Here is a 25577-nt window from a genome sequence, read left to right on the forward strand (position 1 = left end):
AAAAAAAAAATTCAATTATCATATATATAACGCCCACACACAAACCAATTTGTCTATTAGAGACAACAATAGTAGAAGCAGCTCGTATTTACATTACATAACTAATCATATAATAAAAATATTAATATATTGGGTTACAATGAACTTTATTTTTCGTTGGTTATAGTATGGTTGTTTGAAAAAAAAATGAATAAAATTTTTGTTCATTAAGTTTTTTATTTTTAGTTTCACTTCGATTCAATTCTTTCTTTTTTTTCTGTCGTTTATTATATAAACAACAACACAAGTAAATTTTCTTCTTGTTCATTTATAGCATCATATGATTTTTTTTTTTGATTTTTTTTGTTCACCATAATAAAATCATCATATGTGAAAACATATATATAAACAAAAAGCGAGTTATAAATGTTGCTATAAATGAAAGTGGTAGTGAGAGAGAGAAAGAAAAGCATGTGACTTTTGTGTGATGTTTTGTGAACATAGAAAAAAAAACAAAGATCCACAGACATACAGAGATTGCATTATTGTAATTAAACTATTCACAGCTAGAAATAATAAACGCGCACATAAACAAAACACATACAGCGGGGAGAGAGAGAGAGAGAAAGAAATTCTACAAGTTCCAGACTAAACAACAACGACCAACAACAACAAAAAAAAAACACGTAAAAACAAATAAATAGAAAAAAAAGTCTGGAAAAAAAACTACCAGAAGAAGAAGAAAAAGAAAAAAAATGTCGACAAAAAACATCAGTCTAAACAACAACAACAACAACAACAACACGTGAAAAACAACAACAAAAAAATTTTTTTTTTTTTTGCCGATAAATAACAACCAGAAAAAAAAAGAAATTAATAATATAGCATCAGCGGCATTTGTCTGGAAGCAGCAGCAGCAGCAGCAGCAGTATCAGCAACTACAACCAGCAATGTTAAAATAATGCATCTACTGAAACTTTTTTTTTGCGTTAAAAGTGAAATGAAAATATTCAACACGCCATATATATCACCACCACCACCACCACCACGACCACCATCATTATCAATTACATCAGACAAGGACATTGATTATCATCATCATTTGTGCTGTTATGATTTTTGTTTGTTTGTTTTTTTTCGTTTCGTTTCGTTTCGTTTTCATCAAAAAAAATTTTTCTCTTGTCCATGGACACATTTTGAATTTGATCATCATGATCATCATCATTATTATCATGATGATGTAGGAGCATTCTCATTCATTCATTTTCTTCTTAGATTCAATTTTATTTTATATATCCTACTACATATATTAACCCAAAAAATGTTAATATATGTGTGTGTGTGTGTGTTCGTTGGTGTGATTTATGTAAACTTGTTAGCCCATTTTATTAAGCAACAAATTGATTATGATGATGATGATGTGATCATTATGGAGCAAACTCGAAAATAAAAAAAAAAATTATAACATTCCGAAAGCAGCAGCTAAGCAGAAGTAGTATATTGAAAAAATGTGCATGATGTGTGTGTATGCGACTGACTCTCTCCTCTCTCTCTCTCTCTCTCTCTCTCTCTGATGGCATGATGATGACATGACGCAATCCATATATCACCAGAAAAAAACAAATCAAACAAAACAATTCTGAATAAACAAAAACCTGGTTTTTTTCTGGTTATTGGTATTTTATTCTTCTTTTACTTTTTATTTCTTCAACATTGTTTTTCAACAACAACAACAACAATAAAAAACAATCCTTGTCTATTCAAAAACATTGGAAAAAAATTTGTTGAATTTTTTTTCGTTTGTGTGTGTGTGTGTGTGTGGGCGTTCTTGATGCTTTTTCCAATTAAAATATGTGCGTATGCGTATGTGATGTAATTCAAGTTTTTTCTTATATATCAAATTTAATTTATTTTTTCTCTCTGTGTGTCTGTGTGAGTGTGACAAAAAATTTTTTTTTTTATTTCAATTCCATTATTCCACCAGAATCATTTCGGTTTTGATCATTCGTCGCCAATCACTCTGATCATTATCATCACCAATCATCCATACATCCATCCATCCATCGATATTATATTGAATTTTGAATAAATTTTTCATCGTTGTCAATCTAAAAAAAAACAATGGCCAATAAAAGTACCATTGTTGTGTCATTATTATAATTATAACATGTAACAAACAGGTAAATGTTCATTCATTCATTTTGATTGTAAATTCTTTTTTTTCCCTAGATTTTTTTTCCCAATTATTTTTTTGTTTGTTGAAAATGTTTTTTTTTCTCTCTCTCTCTATCTGTCTCCCGCCATTATTGTCAACAACAATGATTTAGCAGAAAAAGAAACAAAAATTTAATCTAAAAACCTGAATTTGTATCACATATGAATGAATTGACATTCAGACAATTGCAATTGACACTTCATGACACCTGTATAACAATTTATTTTTTCTTGTTTATTCTGCGCAACATTGTAATAAAAACCACAATCAAATCAAAAAAAAAGGTCATTGACAAAGTTCAATCAGTAGCGCCATATATATATGTTTTAAAAAAAATAACTTGATGATACAATGGATGGATGGTATAATGGATTGTAATTCAAGTTTTCAGCATTTTTTGTTGTTGTTGTTGTTGTTGTTGTAGAATGAGTGAGAAAACCTGACCATTATTGAGAATTAGAAATAAAAAAAAAAATTTTTATATATATCAAATCAAACTATTAATGGGAGGTTTATTTATCATCTAACCCTGAGTGAGTGTGTGTGTGTGTATGTGTAATTTATCCATCCATCCATCCATCCATCCATCTATCTGTCTATCACACATTGTTGTCTATGATGGTGCTTGTATACTACCAGTTATACTTTGTTAATAATAAAAAAAAATGATGATGATGAGAGAGAGAGAGAGAGAGAGAGAGAAAGAGAAAGAGAAAGATGAGTTCATATCAAGTCGGCAAAAACCGTTTTGTTGTTGGTAGACTTATACATACACACAAACACACACATATGCTTGTGACCTGTGAGTGTGAGTTCAAGTCTTTTTTTTTTTCTTTGAACCAGTGGTAAAAATCAAGAAAAACGTTGACGTTGACTGTATTATATATTGTATATGTTTTTGGGCGATGATTTTTGTTTTTGTTTTTTGTTTTTTTGTTTTTTTTTCCGTGGTCAAAAACAATTGACCAATCGATTTTATTGATAACGAAAAAAAAATTAGTAATCAATTAAACGATCAATCATTAACGAGGTAAGTGGCATTTGATTTTGAAAAAAAAAATTGACATTTCAAAAAAAAACATGAAAATTCTTTTGCCAATATGAAAAGTGTGCAATAAAATACTCTGCTTGAATTCTTCGAGAATTTCAAATGTTTTAAATTCTTTTTTCACCTTCTCTCTCTCTCTTTGTTCTTTATTCAATCAACAAAAAAAATTTTTTTTTTTGCGTGCTTTGAATCGAATTAAATGAGAGAATTATTCTTGTTTCGAACACACACACACACACACACACACACACACTGTCATCACCGTTGATCACAAGACTAAATGAATTCTGTCATGGCGTCAAAAAAAAAAAAAAATGTCATTTGTCACGAACAACAAAGCGAACAAACGGATTTAGTTGGAAAAAAAATTAAAATGAAAGAAAATAACAGAATTATGAAATAATAAACTGAGTACTTTCAACCTTTTGATTTATATATTATATTTATATTTAAATCCACATTTCACATTGACGCCTACTGCTGCTGTTGCTGCTTCTGTTTCTGCTGTTGCTTGAATCCTACGCGTTTTTTCCCTCAAAATGACTATATTGTTTAGATGTGGAAAAATGTAACGATTATGAAATAATTCTGTTCACATGAATCAGACGAAAGAAAAAAAAAATTTTCTTTTTTCTCTGCTCAAGTAGCTCATTTTGTTCTTTCTTTTTTTTTTGGTTTCTTTCATCTTCATCTTTTGTTTCCAAATTTTCCCTGTTTTTAACGTTTTTTTTTTTGGTATTAGAAATTTGAAACTAAATGTGTCGGTGGTGGTGGTGGTGGATTATTAACGAGAATTTAAAAAAGAGAACAAATGAAAGTACATCTCTACTTATTTTTTTTTTGCTTGTTCCAATTTTCTTTTTTTTTTAATTCCGGAAAAAAAATTAGAATCTAGTTGTCGGTGGTTTTTCTTTTTTGGTGGAATTATTATATTTTGACATTGACATTTTAACAAGAATTGAATTGTTGTTTCAATTAATTTTTTTCGTTTTGTTTTTCTTTCATCTTGTTTTTCTTTGTTCGATTATTATTATTGATTTGGTGATTATTTGATTGTGAATAAATGATGATGATGATGATGAAAATTATTATTATTCTCTGATTCTCGTTTGACGTAAATGCATTCATATTTTTTTTTGTACATTTTTATTAATTCTTCTTTAATGATTAAATCACGAGGCAATTGCTTTTTTTTTCTTTCTTTTCAAGTTCCGAAAAAAATGTGTGTGTGTGCGTGTTTTTCTATGGTCGATTCTTCGATTCGAGCACTACAGTGTGTACAGAATCCGGCCAAACCAAACCAAAAAAAAGTACATTTTCAAATGGAGAATATAAAAAAAATGAATGAGGGTGGTGTTTTTTTTTCTCTCTCTCTTTTTTCGTTGTTTTTAAAGATAAATTTCTTAATCAACAATGTGTGTGTGTGTGTCTGTGTGTGCATGTTTGTTTCGATGATCAAATCAAATCATCATTCATTCATTCATTCATTTGTGGTGCGATCGTACGTACGTTTAATCAAATTTTGATTTTTTTTTCAATCAATTTGGTTGGGTGTTTAGTTTTGTTGTTGTTGTTGTTGTTGTTGTTACATTATATGGTGTGGATAGCAACAGCCGCCGTATCATCATCATCATCATCAACGCCACTTTGACCATTTTAATTATTGATAAAATTATCAAAAAAAAAGAGAAAAAATCTGATGATATGTAAGAAAATGCACAGATAACATAAGTGCAATACTTTGGATTTTGATATTATTACCATAATATAATCTCTAACGATAATGATGATGATGATGACAACAGAGTGAGTAGAAAAAAAAACACCGCACACACACAACATGTTTACAAGCTGATGATTTATGTTTCTATACACATGAAAAAATTCTTGTTGCCAATGGCACATTTTTTTCCATACTTTAGCTGAGTAGAATTTCAAATTTTAAAATTTAAAATTTAATTAGCTGTTTTCTATGGTTTTTTGTTTGTGGCCAAAAAAAAAAAAAAAAATTTTTGGTTCACAACCGGACCAATGACAGATGTTCATTTTAATCATAAATGATGTATTTGAATGAATTTCGATTGGATGGATATCGATCGATGTAGCATTTATTTATTTTTTCATTTTGGTTGTTTTTTTTTTAAACAACACGGATAGGATTTATATGATGATGATTAAAGTATCAAATGCCAAACACCATAGACAAGAGACCACTGTAAATGTAGTTTTTTGTTTTGTTTTGGCTGGTTGATTGCCCATTTTTTTTCTCTCTCTCTCTCTCTCATTATGATCGATAATGGCAAACATTTTGTTTGTTGATTGCTCATTGTTTTTAATAAAAATAGACTAAAAATGAATTTAAATTTTCATTTGAAAAAAAAACTTGATTTTGATTTTCGTGCCGATTGATTTTTTTTTTCACATTGTTTTCTCATCCATACAGCAACAGGTTACACCGTTAATTTTATGTGGTGGTCATTTTTTTTCTTGTTTGGTCAAAAAAAAAATTCATTCAATTTTCGTTTATAACAATGTAATACGGATGATTTAATGTTTGTGAATTTAGTGGATAAAAACAAAAATAAAAAGCAAGACAAAATGTCGAATAAATATCGTCAGGTTTGTAGGGGAAAATGAAAATTTTTTGAAATTTTTTTGAAATTGTTGAAATTTTCATTTCATTTCATTTTCAGCAACAAAAAGAAGATTATCTAGAGAAAACATTCACCGAATATATTGGCTGTCATCCAACATACACTATACCATTGATACGTGCACATAATTTCATAATGCGTGATATTGGTCCAATCAATCCAGCTGTTCGATATTATGTGGCCATTATGGCCGCATCAAGACATCGTTGTTCATATTTAGTACATTTTTTGCGTAAACAATTTTTAATCATTGGTGGTGATGCTGATTGGCTGAAAGGACTGGAATATGCACCGATCAAATTACAATCATTAAATACTATCAATAAAATTCTTGCACATCAACCATGGTTATTGAAAACTACCCATATACAGGTATTATTTGGTCAGGTAAATGATTTGTGATGATTTTTGTTTTCATTGATTGTGATCGATAATCGATAAAAATTAATTAATTGATTATCATTATTATTTGTAGAGTTTAACAAAAAATATCAATTCATGGACATTACCAGAATTAACGCATGCAATTATTATAATGGCACATTTTCATTCATTATGTTCATTGGCATTTGGTTGTCGTTTTGGTTATGAACCACCTGAATGTAATGGAGAAGAAGATGGTGAATATGAAGAGATTGAAATTGAAGAATTACGTTTTGATGGTGATAGTGGTAGTAGTACTATTAAAAAAATTGTCAAACGTAGTCCAGCATCACGTTTGATTGTTGAACGTTGTCGCCAATTGGAACAGGAAGATGCAAATTTAGCAAAAATAATGAATTCATTTACATTGGCTACGGCTGCTACAAGTGGTGCCGGAAAAAGGAAACATAACAAATATCATCATAATAATAATAAATCATCATCAAATACGGTTACAACAGAAACGATTACAAAACATAATGATAATGATAATAATGATGGAACATCTGGATCAAATAGTACAACGAAAATTGATTCAAAACCAATGATCACTGTTCTTGATAATGGTGAATTCAAACCGAATACATGGTCTGAAGATGAATGGCAAAAACATAATTTCAATGTTTATATTGATGATCCAGAATTTGTTTATATTGATTTTGCTAAACGTGGCCGTACATCAGAATCATCAACATATCGTATACAGGATTATCAATGGGATGATCAAGGCTATAGCCTTTCTAATTATCTTTATCCAGATGTAGCTAGTTTTTTGGATGAAAAATTTAAAGTTGGTTATAATCTAACCTATTATACGTAAGTAAATGTAAAAATGAATGATTTAAAATAATGAATTTATATTTTCTTTTTGACAGGCTTGGTCCAAAAACCAACATTGATACATCGCCATTTCGTCGTGCTGTTTGGAATTATATACAAAGTATATATGGTATACGTCATGATGATTATAATTATCGTGAAGTAAACATTTTACTTGAACGACAACTTAAATGTTATATAAAACATTTAGCTTGTTTTCCACAATTAACATCTAGACATGATTTCCGTTCCGTAATGAAAGGTTTTCGTGCATCGGAAAAAGTTCATGTTATCATAATGGTTGCTGAAGCTCGTTTACAGGCAGAAATTCTATATGCAATGCGTACTTTGATGGAATATATGAAATTATCAGCTTAATATTAGAAAAAACAAAACAAAACACACACACATACACATTGTTCTCCTTCTTCTTCGTTGCCGTTCGTTGTTATTGTCCACCTTTTTTGTTGTTGTTGTTGTTGTTGTCACAATCGAATTTCATAATTCAATCTATAATCAATTCGTTGATTGATTGCCATGTTTGATGTTCTCATATTCATATTATCTCATTCTTTATCCACAATTATTGTACACCCACCCACACACATACACACACACCCACATACAGACAGACAGACTGTATTCATTTGCTTATTGTTTTCTTGATTTTGTGATATTTAAAAAAAATGACGATTAATTATCCTTTTTGTTATTTAAAATAAAAACTTGATCTAATCATTGTCAGAAAAAAAAGAATGAAATTCAAATAGTTTTATTCTCCGTTAACAGATGGCACATATTGTTATGAAATAAACAACAAAAAACCGTTGTTGCCATCTATCGATAAATATGTAAACAAATTGTAGGTTTTTTTCAAAAACCGACAGATGGTGCTATAAAATTCAAAATGAAAAATAAAATGACCATTTTTCGACAAAAAAAAAAAAAAATGAAAAAAAAACTCGCGTTAAACATCCACAATCCACACATCATCAATCGGTTTATTCGGTTGTGGAGAAGATAACCCCCAAAAGAACAAAAGAAGGAGAAAAATCTAAACAGAAAAAGAGTGATTTGACAAGATCGATTTTTGTTTTTCTACCATACAAATGACATTATACTATTTTGGTTCATTTATTCAAAGAAGAAGAAGATGATGAAAAAAAAACGATTTTCGACACGTGGCCTATACAATTGCAAACACACACACACACTCACACTAAAGTTTAAAATCAAAAATCACATAGATTCACTGATTACCGCCATCATCATCATCATCATCATCATGATCATCAACACTATTCGATGATGATGATGATGATGATTGTCTTTTGATTTTCTATCAGTTTGGATTTGGATTTGAATGTTGAAAAAAAAACTTGATACTTACTAAATACTTGATACACAACAAAAAAAAATGTCACATATCACATAATACACATTGCACATATTCATCCTCATTTCATTATTGTCAACAAGATCTATAATGATGATGATGATGATGGCGGTAATGGTGGGGGTTGTTGTTATTGTTGTTGTTGTAGTCAATGTCACATCATCATTCAACATCAGAATTTTGTTAAATGTTGTTGTTACACACACACACACACAGAGACCATTTTACACTTTTGATTTGGCTATTTATCGGTATATATACCGTCATCATTGTCATTGAATGTCATTTATTTTTGAAAATTTTTCGGTACCCAAATATTTCTTATTTGCTTTTTCTCTTACGTTTTGGCTGATGGACGGTGTGTGTGTGTGTGTGTGTGTGTAAATGATACGATCGTGTGCCATTGCAAACATCAATGTAAACGAACGAACGTATGAACGATCAAAAATGATGGTGTACCAGTATTTAATAGTCAACATTTGTGCAAGACAGAAAAAAAAACAGTGACACGTGACTTGGATCATCAAAAAAAAAACGAGAGAATCCGATTCATATAGAAAAAAAATGAAAAGATTCATAGAATATAAATTGTAAATGAATACAATGAATGTTTTCGCACCCATCCATCCATCCATCGTAGTCATCGTCATCGTCATTTTTTTCTCCCTTCAACCAACCAACCAACCAACCATCCAAGTGAAAATCCATTGATTTCTAAAGAAAATTGAAACACAAACACACACACACACACCGGCCAAACGACCAACGAAAAAAACGGTTGAATTCATTTCTCATTATCAAAATGCACATTGATCGATTTCAAATGATTCAACGCAATCATCATCATCATCATCATCGTTGGTATTATCAAGAATTAAAAATCACAAAAAATCAATGAAAACAAATCAAGGTACGTTAATCTTAATATCGTTGCGCAAGCGATCGAATTCAAAATGAATTTTGAAAAGTTTTGGCTATTTTTTTTCTTTGGTCATAATAACAACAACAACAACAACAACAAAAATCGGATTCTTTTGCCCCTTGAATAACTTTATTTTTTTTCTCTATATTTCAACGACCATAATTCTATTGACTCTATGTTTCTAGAGGAACATGATGATGGCACATGGCACATGTGTGTGCGTTTATGGCAACAATAGCCCATCCGATTCATTTATACATCCTAACAATATTACCCGCCTGCCCCCCTTCACCAGTATTCGTCCCTTTTTTTTTGTTCTATCATCTAACTGTTCACTTGTCAACCTTATCTATCTGTAACCAGAAATCACCCAAAAATCAGTTGAGAGAAAGAAAAAGAGAGAGAGAGTGAAAAAAATTGCAATGAATAACTTTGAATTGAAATGTGTAAAAAAAAAACAATAAATGTACACTTGCAACATACATAGACTGAATTTTTGTTTTTCTGTTTCTTTTTCAAACAACAACAACAACAACGAAAAAACTTTTATTCTTCATGTATTCCGTTTCCACCGCCACCGCCACCACCACCACCACACCACACTACCACCATCGCTGAACATGAAAAAAAATATTTATTACTCACACACACATATAATTAATGTTCACCAAGTGTGTGTGTGTGTGTACTGAACACAAAAACAAAAACAAAGCAAAAAAAAAATGCTTGAAATGAGATTCAGTCATCAATCTCTTGCACTCTGTTTTTTTGTCTTTTTTTTTGGTTTCATTTTTGAAACTAAAAAAAAAATTTAGTTCTTTTGATGGCGCTGGTGGCGCTAGTTGAGTGTGTGTGTGTGTGTGTGTGTGCACATTATTATGGTATTGGTGGACAATTTCAAACCGATCAAAATCCATCCCGACTATCTAGCTATCCATTTATCCATTTATCTACTTACTAACTTAATTGAATCAAAGGAAATGGAAACTCTGCCATATAAAAATTGTCATTTTTTTTCTTTGATTTCATTTCCATAATTTATTTTGATATTTTATTGTCAAACAAGCATACAGACCGAATGAATTACGGAAATGTTTTGCACACACACACACACACACACACATTGTGGGCTTGATAGGTTTTTTTTTTGGTTTAAGCGAGCCTGGTGATTTTTAAAATGCTTGACTCGATTTTTTTTCTATCGTATGTGTGCAGTTTGACAATTTCATTTTTTTGGATATCTTTTTTTTTTTTTGGTTGGTTTTTGTTGTTACAGTAGACAATTCGGATATGATGTCCGTGTGTTTGTGTTTGTATTCTGGTTATATAATATTTGTATGTCGCGTGTTTTGTATTTCCGTTTTTTTTTTGTTGATTTGTATGTATGTTTTTTTTTCTTCAACTTATTTCCGTTCACAGTTTCAGTTTTCACACTGACACACACACACACACACATAGAGAGAGAATTGAGTCGAATTGAGTGGTTGATTGAGAGAGAGAGAGAGAGAGAGAGAGAGAGAGAGAGAGAGAGAGAGAGAGAGAGAGATAGATTTTTCTTTTCTAAACACGTTTTTCATGGTTTCCTGTTTATATAAGAATCTTTTGTATGGATTTTTATAATTTCAGTTGAAGAAAAAAATGAAGAATCTGAATTCGGTTGAAAAATTTGATCATCATCATCATCATCATCATCATTTAAATCAGGAAAAAGAATTCTGGAACATTGTCCTAGTGTCTACCAGCCAGCCAGCCAGCCAACTAACAAGCCAGCCTAGCCATATTCATATATGATTGTATCAACACACACACACACACACATAAACACGTGACACTAACCAGTCATCATCAACATGATCATTTAATGTCGATCCAAAGAAACTAGAGAATCAAAGAGAGAAAGAGAAAAAAAACGAAACAGTTGTCGTGTGTGTGTGTATATATATATGAGCGAACCAATTTTAACTAGAAAAACTTTTTCACATTTGTGACATTGAATAAAATTCGATAAAAATAAATGAGCGAAAGATCAATCTCATCAATGTAAACGATGAATAAAGTAATCAAAAGAACAAAACAAAACGAAAAAAAAAATGGTAAATGAAAATGATTCACATGTGAAAGCAGTGTGTGTGTAGTTTTGGTTAGTTAATAAAAATTTTTATTCATACCAAAAAAAAAAGAAAAAAAAATTCGGGTTCCAGAAACAATAATCATTCTCATTAGTTATGGTCAATAATACAATATATAATAATATAACGACCAATGAGATTAGATGACCGTGTTTGTACACCATTTGATTGATGATGACACGTGATGACAATTTATTTATTCTTTCTCTCATTCTCTCTCCATTTAGCTCTGTTTGAATGTTATGAATATTCTAGCAATAAAACATTGGAGAAATTTCAGAAAAAAATTTTATTTTATTTTATTTTTGCTGAAATTTATGTCATTTTTACATGTTTTTCATGTTGTTGTCAAATATTTACTTAATGTAAATTTTTCAAAAAAAAAAAAATAAGTTGTTCCATTTTACATATACACATGAACAAATATTTTGAAAATTCGTAATTGAAAATTTATATATTTTTTTTTCTCACAATGACAGCGACAACAAAAACAACATTTTGAGTGTTTAAAATAAACGATTATATAATAACACAGAGTTAGAGAATGAGAAAGTTGGGCAAATAAGAAAATGAATAGTGCAAAAATTGTTCAATTAACCATCAAAAAAAAAAAAAAAAAACGAATTACGTTATATTTTTCACGTGAAACATTTTTTTTTTTTGTCTTTATTGTAATTGTAAATCTATGGGCCATCACTCTCACACTCACACTCACACTCACACATCGAGAAAATCCCTTTGAAATAGTAGTTTTAGGATTTGATCCAGGATCGTTCTTTATACACAAATAGTCAGTCCGTCAAATAGTCATTATTTATATAGAAAGTGAATAATAATAATAAGCATTATATTATACAGGCAAATAAAAATCAAAATCCAAAATTTTTCAATGGATGAATAAAGCCACAATTGATGCGAATATAATCGGATCGTTTTGATGGCTAGCACGCCATTGTCATTATTGTTGTTGTTGTTGTTGTTGTTGTTGTTGTATTACGAAATAATAAATCCAGCCACACACACACACACACACACCATAGTCCAGTTAAGTTAAAAGTCGATTCGTGCACATCAAATTGAATGATGATGTTGGTCGTAGTAGTAGTAATAGAATGGACATTTTGAGAGATAAAAACTTATGGAAATTTTTTTTCTTTTTTATTTGTTTGTTTGTCATCAATTGCAAATTTCGATTCATTTCCAACCAATCATTGATAGAATGGAATTGAATCAAATCAGATTTAGTTTGTTGTTGTTGTTGATCTTTTTGATTTTAGAAAATCAAATTTGATCATTGTTCTGTGTGTGTGTGTGTGTGGGCTTTATAATCTTTTTTTAGCTCTAATAAACTCTATCTGTGTTCGAGATAAGAAAAAAAGAATCTAGAGAAAAAAAAAATGTAGAAGATGAAAATAATCACTGATCATTGGGTAAATAAACTGGTGTATTTATGTGTGTGTGTGTGTGTGTGTATGTAGGACACGCGTTTTATTTATTCATTTATTTTTCTGCATCGATGATGATATGCACTAGCCATTTATCCATTCATTGACACACACACACACGTGTTTTCCCATTGACACCTATTTCATTTCGATAATAACAATAATAACAATGGAAAAAACAACAACAACAACAACAACAACAACTGGGCTATATTCACGATTGTCTTTTTTTTTCAATCCATCGATCGATGAATTAAATGAATGATACTGAAACAGAAACACGTACGTACGCACGTGATATCTATGTGTGTGTGTGTGTGTGTTTGCTTTTGTTTTGGGTGTTTTTTTTATCACCATCATCATCTGATCAAATATTTTGCATCGATTAAAAAGTTTTTTTCATTTTTCATTTATTGATTATTTATTCATTTGGATTTAGCCAGAAAGTGAGCATGCGATTTGAATTTTTTTTTTATTGACACCAGGTCAAATCAAAAGACAAACTTGGTTCAACTTGAATTATTTCAAATTCAATAAATTACAATCATCGTAATCAAAGATTTGTGGTCAGGATTGAGATGATTAGCAGAATCAGCATCAGCAGCAGCAGCAGGGAAAGATTTGTGAAGAAAGAAAATTAACGTCGATCAAAACCCAAATCATCATCATCATTATGACCAACAGACATAGCCACAACCACAGCAGGTCAATGTTTTTTTTTTTTTTTTTTTTGATAACGAAAATAAAAAATTATATCACGTTATTATGTTGTAAAAACAAAACAAAAAAAAATCAGAAAAGAATTTCACCCACTTAATCTCATCATCATCATCATCATCATCAGGGTTTTTGCTAATCTTTAAAAAAAAAGAAAAAGTTTAATTAAAGCTAATTGATGATGATTATTCGACAACAACCTGATGTGGATAATATATAATAATAATAATTTGATTAAAATTATAACCAATTTCTTTCCATCTCTTGCTCTCTCTCTGGCCAAGACTTGTTGTTGTTGTTGTTGGTTTTTTTTTTTGGTAATTTACCAGATTTCAAATGTATTTTTTTTCTGTTCGTTTTGTTCGTTATCTGTTCAATTTTTTTTTTTTTTTGGTTTTTTACTAAAACTTAGTCAAGTTTCACCATTACCACCACCAGCACCACCAAACAAACATCATTAATAATAAAACATTAACGCACGCATGTTGTTGATGATCATTGATGATGAGAACTGAATTTTTTTTTTCTTTTTTTTGAGAATATCGTGCATTAACCATATCAATTGATGGCTTATTAGAGCATATGATGATGATGATTATGGCTAGCAAAAACAAAAAATGCTGAATGATGACGATGACGATGAAAAGTGAGGTAATAAACTAGCCAGGTGATTTATGATATTATTTTCATCACCAACCAACCAGCAAAAAAAAAACAGCGACTAACCAATCAACAACAATAACAATGAACGGCCGATGAACAACAAATTATTATAACCACTATTAAAATACAATAGACCTAGGGTGAAAATAGGCGAAAAAAAAATTCACCAAATTCTAGCGAAAAAAAAAACGTTACTGTCGCTGATGAAAGATAACCATTAGATGATATGATCTATAGAATCTATTGACGAAGTTGGATAAAAAAACATTTTATTCGCGGCTATTTTTTTCACTGTTTTTTGTTCTTATCTGTCTAATCTATTTATTTATGCGCAGTACACCTTTATCAAAATCTTTGTCTCTAATTCTGATGATGATTGATCAGGATCAGGTAATCAAGATCTGATTATCATTTTACAACGGTGTGATTATTAATCCACTCATCATCATCGTTATAATCATCATCCGTTGTAATAATGATAATGGATCCTCGAACATTTGTTGATTACATCTATATCCATCCATTTACCACCTCCACAATAACAAAGATTAACCCAAATTAACTGAAGAAAAAAAAAATACACTCAGTTTGATTAAAAAATAAAAACTAAACACGGTATCCATCCAATATAGCACGTGACTTTTGATTTTGTTTGTTTGTTTTTGTTTTTGTTTTGTCGTGCAATTTTTTTCCTACTTTACTACTTTTTTGCTTCGATTGATTTAATCTAATCAGATAAACAAAAACTCCAAATACACACTAATCATGTATATATAGATTTTGATCTTCAAAAAATCTTGCCATAACCAAATAATATATTGATCATTGATTGAACATATTGAACGACAGATTATCAATCAAAATGATTTTTTTTTTAGACCTTGACGAATTGTTCATCTTGATTGCCATTTTCTTTCACCTGCCATTTTTGTATTGTGATTGTAATTGTGTAATTTGTCCAGATTGAAACTTGAAAAACATACACTGGGTGTGTGTCAATCAAAACAAAAAAAATGCGAAAATTCAAATATGACGTTATTTTTGGTTCCAAAAACAAAAAAAAAAGATTGTAATGTTTGTGAAGCAAAAAAAAATTTTTTTTTTTTTTTTGGAATTTCCGTATCTCATTTACTTTTAAAAAGTCTTATCAACTTGATTATCATTTTGATATGAATCAAACAAAACAAAACAAAAAAATGATGACACGAACAAGACAAATTCGTGAATTAAAAAAAAAAAAAAACAAAGAAAAAAATATCGGTTATCATAATAACGATAACGATATATCTGAATAGATCATTATTATCATAACTTTTTTTTCGGATTTACAACTTTGACTGTACTTGTGTAGTTGTCGTTGATTATGATCACATCATCATTTTTTTTTTCCATCAATGAAAACAACACAAAAATCGCCATTAAAAATCTATTTTTATTTTTTTTTCTTGAACAAGAGAAAACCATACCCCAAATAAAAAAAAAAAATATTACATGATCACAATTCTTCGATCAAGGATAGATTATCGATGCTGATGATGATGATGATGAAATGTGAATTGATAAACGAAGAAAAAAGGTGAGAGATGAACAACAACAACAACAACAACAACTACAACAGCAAAAACAACTGATACAATCTCTGATTCGTGTGTTTGTGTGTGTGTGTCTTGATTATCCATTGTGTAATATTTTTTTATTTTTTTTTTATTTTTGCTTGTTTACAACAACAACAACAACAAAATATTCGGTGTATCCATTCTGTTGAATAAATGGAAATTTTTCTTTTTCATTTATTCATTCATCAACAACAACAACAACAACAGAAAAAAAATTACAAGCCGATAATGATGATGCTAACAAGCGGCCGCTGCTGCTGCTGCTGCTTGTTGTTATGACTTTTCTGTCTATTATGCCGCATCATTATCATCATCATCATCATCATCATCGATTGATGAATATACAATAATAACGGGTAAGGCAAAAAAGAAAATGTTCGGCGGACACACGTTTTTTTTCTTCTTTTGTTTTTTCATCATCATCATCATCATCATCATCATGATAATCATGTAAATCTTTTGATCAATTGAAAAATAATAATAATGAAAAAAAAACAGGATTCTCACATTTATTATTAAAAGTTCTAGGTAATAGAAAGATAATAAGATTGGTGCCCTCGAAAAATTCCCTCTTTGAAAAAAAAACACAAAACAAAATAGAAATGACCACCACCATCACCATATTACCACCATTCATTCATTCAAAGATCATTTATATTGATCATCATTATCTTGTTCTCGACACCTTTGATGTGTGTGTGTGTAAACGGAATTTCGGTGAAAAAAAAAATAGTTTTTTTTTCTTCACTTTGTTCATGATGATCACTAACAATGGCTCGTTAGCGGTGTGATTTGTTTTTTTCTGTTTTTTTTGTTGTTGTTGTTGTTGTTTCGGTCATTATTTCAGTAAATTTACATCACACCAAGGCCATAGGTTAAATGTTATTGTTATCGTCGATGTTGATGATGATCATGATGATGATGATATTGATGTTAACAAGAATCTCATCATCATCATCATGATGATGACGGTGACGGTTGATGATAAGACAATCGTAGGATAAACAGGTGATAATGTAAAGATTTTCTACGAATTAAAAGATTGTGTTTTTTTTTCTTTATTGCTGTTGAATGATAAATTAAAATAGTGAAAAAAAAGGTGTAGCTTTCATTGATTGATTGATTGTGTGATTTACGTTTTTTAAATTTAAAAAAAAAATCTATTAGCATTTCTGTGTGTTTTTTGAAAAAAATTTCAAGCCAAAAAAAAAATCAAAATTCCGATTTTTGTTTGTTTTTTTTTGTTTTGCGAAAAAAAATATTTTTTACTTTGGATAATTTGTCTTTGTCGTTTTTGTTTTTGTTTCACTCTGTGAATGACAAGCCAATCCAATGATTTTTGACTTTTTTTGTTGTTGTTGTTGTTGTTGCTCTGGAAGAAATCAATTTAATGTTTGCATGTAATTAAATTTTCGTCGTCATCATCATCATCGTCGTCGTCGTCGTTGTCGTTAACATTGGTGTGGAGCAAAAAAAAATCAAATCTAATCAAATTTAATTGACTAAAACTAAATTAAACTGACGACTACGGCAACAACAACAACAACAACAACAACTTTTCACTAACTGACTGGCTAGAGTTTTTTTTTATTCTCGACGAAAAAAAAATCCAATTTGAATTGCTGAACATTTTTTTTTCTCTACTTTTTTTCTAGCCAGATTTTCAATTTTAAATATCATGGTGGCCATTTTATTTATGCATTTGTCTGTTTAATCAACAACAACAACAACAACAACTTTATTTGATATATGATGATGATGATGATGATGAAAGTATCGAGTATACACCTGAGTGTGTGTGATGCAGTGTAATTAATACATTTGCAAGTAAAATGGCAATTTATGTGCCATTTATCAACATGTTTTTTTTTTTGGTGAATTTTTGAAAATTTTGTATTTTTTTTCTTTTGCATTTTTTAATTTAATTTTCCAATTTTCATTCATCTATGAATTCCTACAGCTGAGGATGATCAATCGCATTGGCATATTCTTTTTTTTCCCTCACCCCATTCGAAAAAAAAGGATACAACGACCTTTTTCATCGACATCGGTGTTAATGTTTTTTTTTGTTTTGTTTTGTTTTGTTTTTTTTGCACATTTTAATTACACAAGCTAATTATTATTATTGTGAAAATGGTAAAGAAAAAAAACACAATATATAATTAATCGATAGAGCCGAAAAAAAAACAATAGAAACGTTGATGATTAACCGATGATGATGGTGATAAATGATTGTTTTTTTTTCATTTGAGAGTAAAAAAGGTGTTAAGTGTGTGTATGTGTGTGAATGCGTGCAAAATGAGCAGAAAAAAATGGGATGGCCAAAACAATACAAAAAAAAACAATATGAAGAAGCGTTACATTTGAAACAGACAAAAAAAAACACTTAACAAAAACCGCCACAATTTGGGCGTCACATTCAAATCATCATCATCATCATCATCATGTATAATTGCACGAATTATTATCACATCATTTTTGTTGTTGTTGTTGTTGCCTTCAAAAGAAAACAACAACAACATGCAATGCACACGATCAAATTATTTTTGTTACAATTAGATTCTAGAATTCTTTCAATTTCACTAATATTCTTGCCATCATCATCATCATTGTTTTCAAGATTTATTCATTCATTCATCATTGTCATTGTGAAGATTCCGTTTTATAATTATAAATTCTTGTTGTTGTCGTTGTTGTTGTTTTTGTTTTCAGAATTACAGATTAATTAGAAATTTTTTTCTTTTAATTTCTTTTAATTTTAAAATTTTCAAAAACATCATTGTTTCCAAACGACTAAGATCACCTTGAATAGAAAGAAAACAAAAAAAAAATTGTAAATCAATGACAATGAATGACAAAATTCTCATTGAGATAAGAAAGAATCCAATGAAAATCAGAAAAAAAGTACACACAAATCTCTCTCTCACACTCTGTTTGATCAAAATGTACATTACAAACACACACACATATATATAGTATATAGGTCCGAATTTTGTTCAACTATTTTTGATGCTAAAAATCATGATAGTGCGTGTGTTCTGCATTCTCTCGGTGTATTTTCTCTATTCATTGAGTTCATTGCTTTTACTCACTCACACATTCACTCATTCTCTTTCTCTCTCTCTCTCTCTCTCTCGTGATATTACATAGTTAGATAGATAGATTGTAAGCGGGGGCGATGACTACAATCATCATCATCATCGAACATCATGATGATGATGATGATAATAATGATAATGATAATGTTTCCTAAAAAAAAAAATTGTTTCATTCAACATTACATACAGAACAAAATAGATAGTCGTCTCTTATCATTATATAACACACTAGCAACGACAACAACAACACATCAGACACACAATTGTATATGCCACACACCATCATATACACAATGGATGTTGCCGCATCTTTCTCTTTTATTCGTTTCCATCATCATACTCGTACACACACACACAAACCATTAATAAAAGTTAAGTTTTCCTAAATTCGAGCAGCATCCATTCATTCATTCATTCATTCGTCTGTTCATCATCAAATAACAATTCAATGTGAAAGCTTGTGTTATGTTTTGCAATAGAATCAAGGCTATGTATCCATCATTTGGATTCGTATTTTTTTTTCTTCTTCTTTTCATTTTTAGTTTGTATCATTTTTTTTATATTTGGTTTGTAGAAAATACTGATGATGGACCTACCTCCACACCCACACCCACACACACACACACAAAGATTGAAGATTCTTTGGAATTCTTTCATGAAAAAAGCATTTCTGGTCAATTCTATGTTTTGGTGTGTGTGCGTAGATTCTGTGGAAATCCAAATCGTTAGGGTGGAGAACGATCATCATGATGATGATGATGACGATGATGATAGATTCTGTGATATAGCAGCAGCATATAAACTATGATAAGATTTTTTTCCGTTGATTTTAACTTGATTCTTCAGTAATAAAAAAAACTGTAAACAAACAAAAAGATATTCACTCTATATATATACATGCAGTTCCATAAAGGTTTCGTCGTTTTTTTTTTTGGTTTGTTTGTCGCACATGCGTATGAAAAAACGCACAAATACACACACACAAACATTGTGATGGTTGATTGTGAAATTTTGAATTTTAAAAAAGTCAAGTTCTTGTTCCATTATCATCATCATCAACGACAAAAATATCCGGTGGTAGGAAACTAAAAAAAAAAATTCAGTAATTTGATTGCTTTTTTTCCACTTTTCCAAATTCTTTGAAGAAAAAAAAGTCATTTATTATAAAATCTAATTGTTTTTTTTTCTCCCTGAATGTTTGTTTGTGCAATTTTGATTTTATTTTATTTTTTTCATTCATTTTCACTGAGCAGTAGCAGCAGCAAAAAACATTGATGATGATGATCAAAGATCAATTATTTTGTCATGTTGTAGTTGTCATTTTCATTGATCCCTGATCATTCAATCATGATGATGATCACTATATGAGGATTATGAATTGAACAACAACAACAACAACAAAGATCCAATCAATTTGATTTCCATTTGTATTTATTTGACCGGATTTTTTTTTCATGTCTTGTTGGATTAAATGTAGTGTATGGAAATCTTTATTCAGATGCAAAGGTTGCAAAGGCATTCCATTTTGTTTTTTTTTTTTTTTTTTTTGGTGAATGTTTGACATTCTTGGAACCAAAAAAAAAAACAAGAAAAAAATCTTGATTTTATTTCAAATCAAATCAAAAATGAAAAAAAAAATCATTCAAGTTGAAACCGAAACGAAAATGGAAACTTTTTATTTTTCTTATCTTGAAAACAAAAACAAACGAAAAAAAGAAAAAGTTTTTTTGTTGTTCTTGTTGTTGTCTGTTTTTTTGTTTTGTTTTGTTTGATCATATTTGATCCTCGATTCTTTGTCTGACTGATTCATTCATTCTTTGTTTTTTTTTTCTTCTCTTCTCTTGTGTCATTTTTTTTTCTCTGCCAAAGTTTTTCAAAACGCAGAAACTTTCCATAAAAAAAATCGGTTGAATTGAGTACGGTAATCAAGAACCAGAATTTCATTCTCCACAAAATCAACAAAAAAAAAAGAAAAGAAAAACGCACGATTCAAAGATGCGTGTCCAAAGATGCAGAGCACCAGAAAAAAAAACTGGAAGAAGAAAAGAAAAAAAAACCTAGAAACTAGAATCAGAAAAAAAAACGTTTCTCTTTTTTTTGAATGGAACGATTTCTGTTTTTTCTTTATGTTTCTTGCGTTCCACATACACACACACACACACACACACACACACACAACATTCACATTCAATGGGCTTTTCTTATCTTTCATTTTTTTTCATCGTTGTCGATGTTTTGTTGTTGTTGTTGTTTCATTTAGTTTTGCTTTCAAAAGAAAGAAAAAAAACACTATATATATGTATGACCCATACAACACACACACACACAGTGAGACAGAAAAATGTTCCTGAAACATGAACTATCTTTCTATATAAATCAAATGTTCTTTTGAAAGTTGCAACAACAACAACAACAACGACAACAACAACAATAGCAAACACAGAATACAGATGAATTCTTTGTCCCGATTCTGGGTATTTTTTTTTCTCTCTTGGCGTTTGTGTTTCTTTACACTGCTGTCATCATCATCATTATTATTATTATTGGTAGGAAAAGCCATTTCTTTTGATTTCACTTTTTCTATATGGTCCAATGAATGCATGGTTTTCATTTTTGTTTCATTTTTTTGCATTCTTTTTTTCATGATGATGATGTTGATGATGATGATGGCGGTCTTATCTCTACCTTTTTTTCTTTTTTTTCGTTTCCTTTCTTTTTTCTTTTCTCTCTCACTCTCTTTTTGTGTGTGTATGTCTGTGTTTTGGTTCCAGGAACCACCAAAGTCCAAAAAAAACTAAACTGTGCTCTGTCTGAATAGAAAACGATCATTTTTTTCTGACATTTTTTTTCTTCTTCTTCTTCTTTGATGATGATGATGATGATCGAATTGAATTGAATTGAATCGTAAATGTAGAAAAAAAATGAAATGAAATTCCAACTAGAAATCCATCATTATCATCATCATGATGGCCATCAATGCCTGTGTGTGTGTGTGTGTGTGGGCGTGTGGTTCCAAGAATACGGATAAAAGAGAAATATTTCATGGACATAATGATGATGATGATAAGTTTCAAAAATATTTCCGTAAACTTTTATAAAAAATTTTCATTTCCTTTTTCATAGAACGTTTGGTTTTGCCTTATCGATTCGTAGAAACTGGATCCTTTTGCATGGTTTTTTTTAAGAAAAAAACCCAAAGAAAAAAATTTTTTTTTTCTTCAAAAATTCACATTTCAATGATTAAATTAAGTAACTAACCGAGTTCCTATCCACTATAGTCACAAGATTTTTTTTTCCACTTTTCCTACTTCTTCATTTTCATCATTCAGTCATTTATTATTATATAACCATCGAAAAACGAAATTTTTCTTGTCATCTCTCATAAATCATTCTGTTTGGTATTTTTTTTTCTCTCGTCTTTTTGTTTTTTGTTTTTTATTTTCATTCAACCACGTACACTATATATATAAACAATTCTGTTCAGGTTTCGTTTTTATTCTTGGCCATTTTTTTTTTTGATTTTTTTTTCATACGCAACTAAATATTGAGGGTGGGCAACTGTTTGTTGTTGTTGTTTTTGTTTGTTTTGTTTCTTTTATCTCATCTTATTCTATTCTGGGCCGTTATTATTATTATTATTTGGAATGAATTTTGTCCACGACAAAGATGGATTTGCCATGAATAATGTTCTTGATAGTTAAATGTTAATATTATGGAAAGAAATGGCCGAAAAAAAGAATGTTTTTTCCATCTATCCATTTATCTATCTATCCATCTACCCAAAAAAATGCCGTTGTTCTTGTTGTCGATAATGATGATGATGATGATAATACTGAATGATCATCTAATTTTCAGCAGTGGTAGCAGTAGTAGTAGTAGTAGTGGTAGCTTCGGACTATTCTTCTTTCCCTTTTACGTAATGATTCTTGTTTCGTTTTATTCTTGGAACACACACACACACACAATTTATATAATAAAAAGATAGAAAAAAATGTAACCGAATTGGAATTGGAAAAAAAAGAATTTTTTTTTTCGTTAATGATCATGATCCGATATATCGATAATGTTGGGATATTGTGTTTTTTTTTTACTTTTTGCTTTCAACCCAAAAGAATATTCTTCTTCTGCATTGGCTTTTCTCAGCTATGTCTTTATTTTTTATGTATTTTGTAAATATTTTTTTTCCTCTTTGTTGGTTTTTCTTTTTTTCATCATCATCATCATAAATGGATATTATAGATTCAAATTTAGATGAAATGATTCGATGTCATCATCATTATGATCATCGATATATTATATATAGCCCAAAATAATAATGATCATCATCATCATTAAGATGCTGTATTTTTTTTTTTTTTGGCTGCAACAGCATACAAACAAAAATGGTAGTCCATTATAATGATAATGATGATCGTCGTATGGCATTTATATACACACCAATAATGATAATAATGTCCCGATGGATGAAAGAAAGAAAAAAAGACGAAAAGAAAAAGATTTCAATCATAAAACATGATCCATAAATGATAATAATAATGGAACGAAAAAAAAATGCTTCGAAAGAAAATGCGAAATATTTTCGTTTCTTTTTCTTTTGGACGCATTATCACCAATCATTATTGCTTGTTGATGATCCATCCATCCATCCATCCATTATCATCATCATTATCATCATCAGAAGCTAGAAATGTTTATGTTTATTTTTTTTCTGATAATTTAAAAGAAAATTAGCTCATCATCATCATTATCTGATGATCATGATCATGATGGGGTTTTTATTCAATGTATTTAGTCAGGTAAAACACAAACAAACAAACAAACAAAATGCATGGCATTTTGATTGATAAAGTTTTTATTTTATTTTTCAGTTACAATTTCGGCTATTTCAAAAAAAAAAAAAAATCTTTTCTTTTTGTTACACAGTCGGATGATCAGATATGAATTGAATTTTTTTTTTTTTTTTTTTTTTTTGATTTTAATGTCTGATTTTTGAAAAGTTTATTTGTTTGTTTATACTTGTCGTCTTTTTCTTTAGTTTTTTTTTTTTTTTTTTTGATTTTGATTATTTCATTTACCTATTATATCGTGACCGTATCATCATCATCATCATCAAATATTATGATGATGATGAATAAGATGAGAAAAAGAAAAATTGAGTATCATCACCATCATCATCGTCAAATCATAATATTTTTTTTTTTATTCATTTGACATTTGATACATTGAAATTTGTTTTTTTTTTCTCTTTATCATAATAATCACATATTTTTTTGTTTGTTTGTTTGAATTTGTACACTTTATGTGTTTTCGCAAAAAAAAAATCTACAAAATACAAAGTTTTTTTTATTTGCCCGAAAAAAAAACAGAAACAAAAACGAAATGACCAGTGTAAAGATACACAGACATGATGTATCTATTTTTTTTTCTTCATCTTATTCTTACTACATTGGATCATTATCAGATTTCACATTTTACAACACACACACACACACACACACGCAGAAAATCATTATTTTCGCATTTATAAAAAAAATGTGTGTGTGCTTGGTGGTTTGTTTGTCTTTTTTTTTTTTTTGATGATGACAATTTTTGTTTTTTATTTTTATTATTATTATGATGATGATGATGATGATCATATCTTATATAAAAGTGGCTAGTATTATTGATGATATCTAAATGGATGTTTAGACATCATTTTGTTGTTGTCGTTGTTGTTGTTGTTGTTGTTGTTGAATTGGATTAATTATTTATTTTATGATTTTGTTTTGATGAAATGAAAAAAAAAATTTAAAATTTTTTCTCAATTTTTTTTTTTAATTGTTGCGATAATTATTATTGCTGCCGCTGCTGTGATGCTTTGACAACATCATTTGATGCGGTTTTCGGCATTTTTTCTGTTTTTTGTTTTGTACTTATGATCATGATGATGAACCAAAAATTTCAGATTCTTTATCAAGAAAAAAGAAAAAAAAATTTTATTCCATGTCAAATCAGCATCTTGCTCACTCGATGTATATCATCATCATCATCATCACCAAAGATGACGTTTTTTTTTTAATTTTCATCCATTTCCATATCTTGTGACATGAATTTTCTTTTGCATCGTTTTTTCTGCTACATTCGTCAACGTTTATCATCATCATCATCATCATCATATCTTTATGTTTGTTGTCATATGTAATTATTAAAATTTAAAAATTTTTTTTTCCAATTTAACCAAAGTTGTGCATGACAATTATCAATTTGTCATATTGAAAAAAAAACCACGACGACTACGACAACGACGATAATAAAAATTTTGTGACAAATTATGTGAAAAGAATTTGATTTTTTCTCCACAAAAATTATTTTTATTTCTGCTTGATTCAGTGACCAATTCCTTTCACGGAATGGAATGAAATGGTCAACAATGAATTTGGATGAAATTTCTTTTCTACTTATTATTATTACCAA

General features: G+C 29.4%; 2 protein-coding genes across 9 annotated transcripts in view; both read left to right on the forward strand.

Moving 5' to 3' along the window:
* The first annotated feature begins 874 nt into the window (after positions 1-874).
* Sesn (Sestrin) lies at positions 875-7891 on the forward strand. 7 transcript variants are annotated; one of them, XM_075731048.1, is made up of 6 exons: positions 875-1219; positions 1964-2159; positions 5686-5861; positions 5936-6283; positions 6372-7135; positions 7195-7891. In XM_075731048.1, exons 3-6 carry the CDS (start codon positions 5793-5795, stop codon positions 7514-7516), a joined length of 1503 nt encoding a protein of 500 aa, XP_075587163.1. In that variant the 5' UTR covers positions 875-1219; positions 1964-2159; positions 5686-5792; the 3' UTR covers positions 7517-7891. The 7 variants fall into 7 exon arrangements, with proteins under 7 accessions (XP_075587163.1, XP_075587164.1, XP_075587161.1 ...); XM_075731049.1 differs by lacking the exon at positions 1964-2159 and adding an exon at positions 3038-3224 and having other exon boundaries at positions 1178-1471; XM_047063359.2 differs by lacking the exon at positions 875-1219 and adding an exon at positions 1277-1832.
* An 871-nt stretch (positions 7892-8762) lies between these two features.
* Positions 8763-25577, forward strand: part of LOC124499720 (uncharacterized) — a 74370-nt gene continuing 57555 nt past the window's right edge. Inside the window, exon 1 of one of the 2 annotated variants that reach the window (XM_075731055.1) lies at positions 8763-9444. The gene's annotated coding sequence lies outside the window, so the exon portion shown is untranslated. The remainder of the gene's footprint in view (positions 9445-25577) is intronic. The other variant, XM_075731054.1, reaches the window with a different exon arrangement.

The sequence above is a fragment of the Dermatophagoides farinae genome, chromosome 5 (genome assembly GCF_024713945.1).
Source record: "Dermatophagoides farinae isolate YC_2012a chromosome 5, ASM2471394v1, whole genome shotgun sequence".
Taxonomy (NCBI): Eukaryota; Metazoa; Arthropoda; class Arachnida; order Sarcoptiformes; family Pyroglyphidae; genus Dermatophagoides; species Dermatophagoides farinae.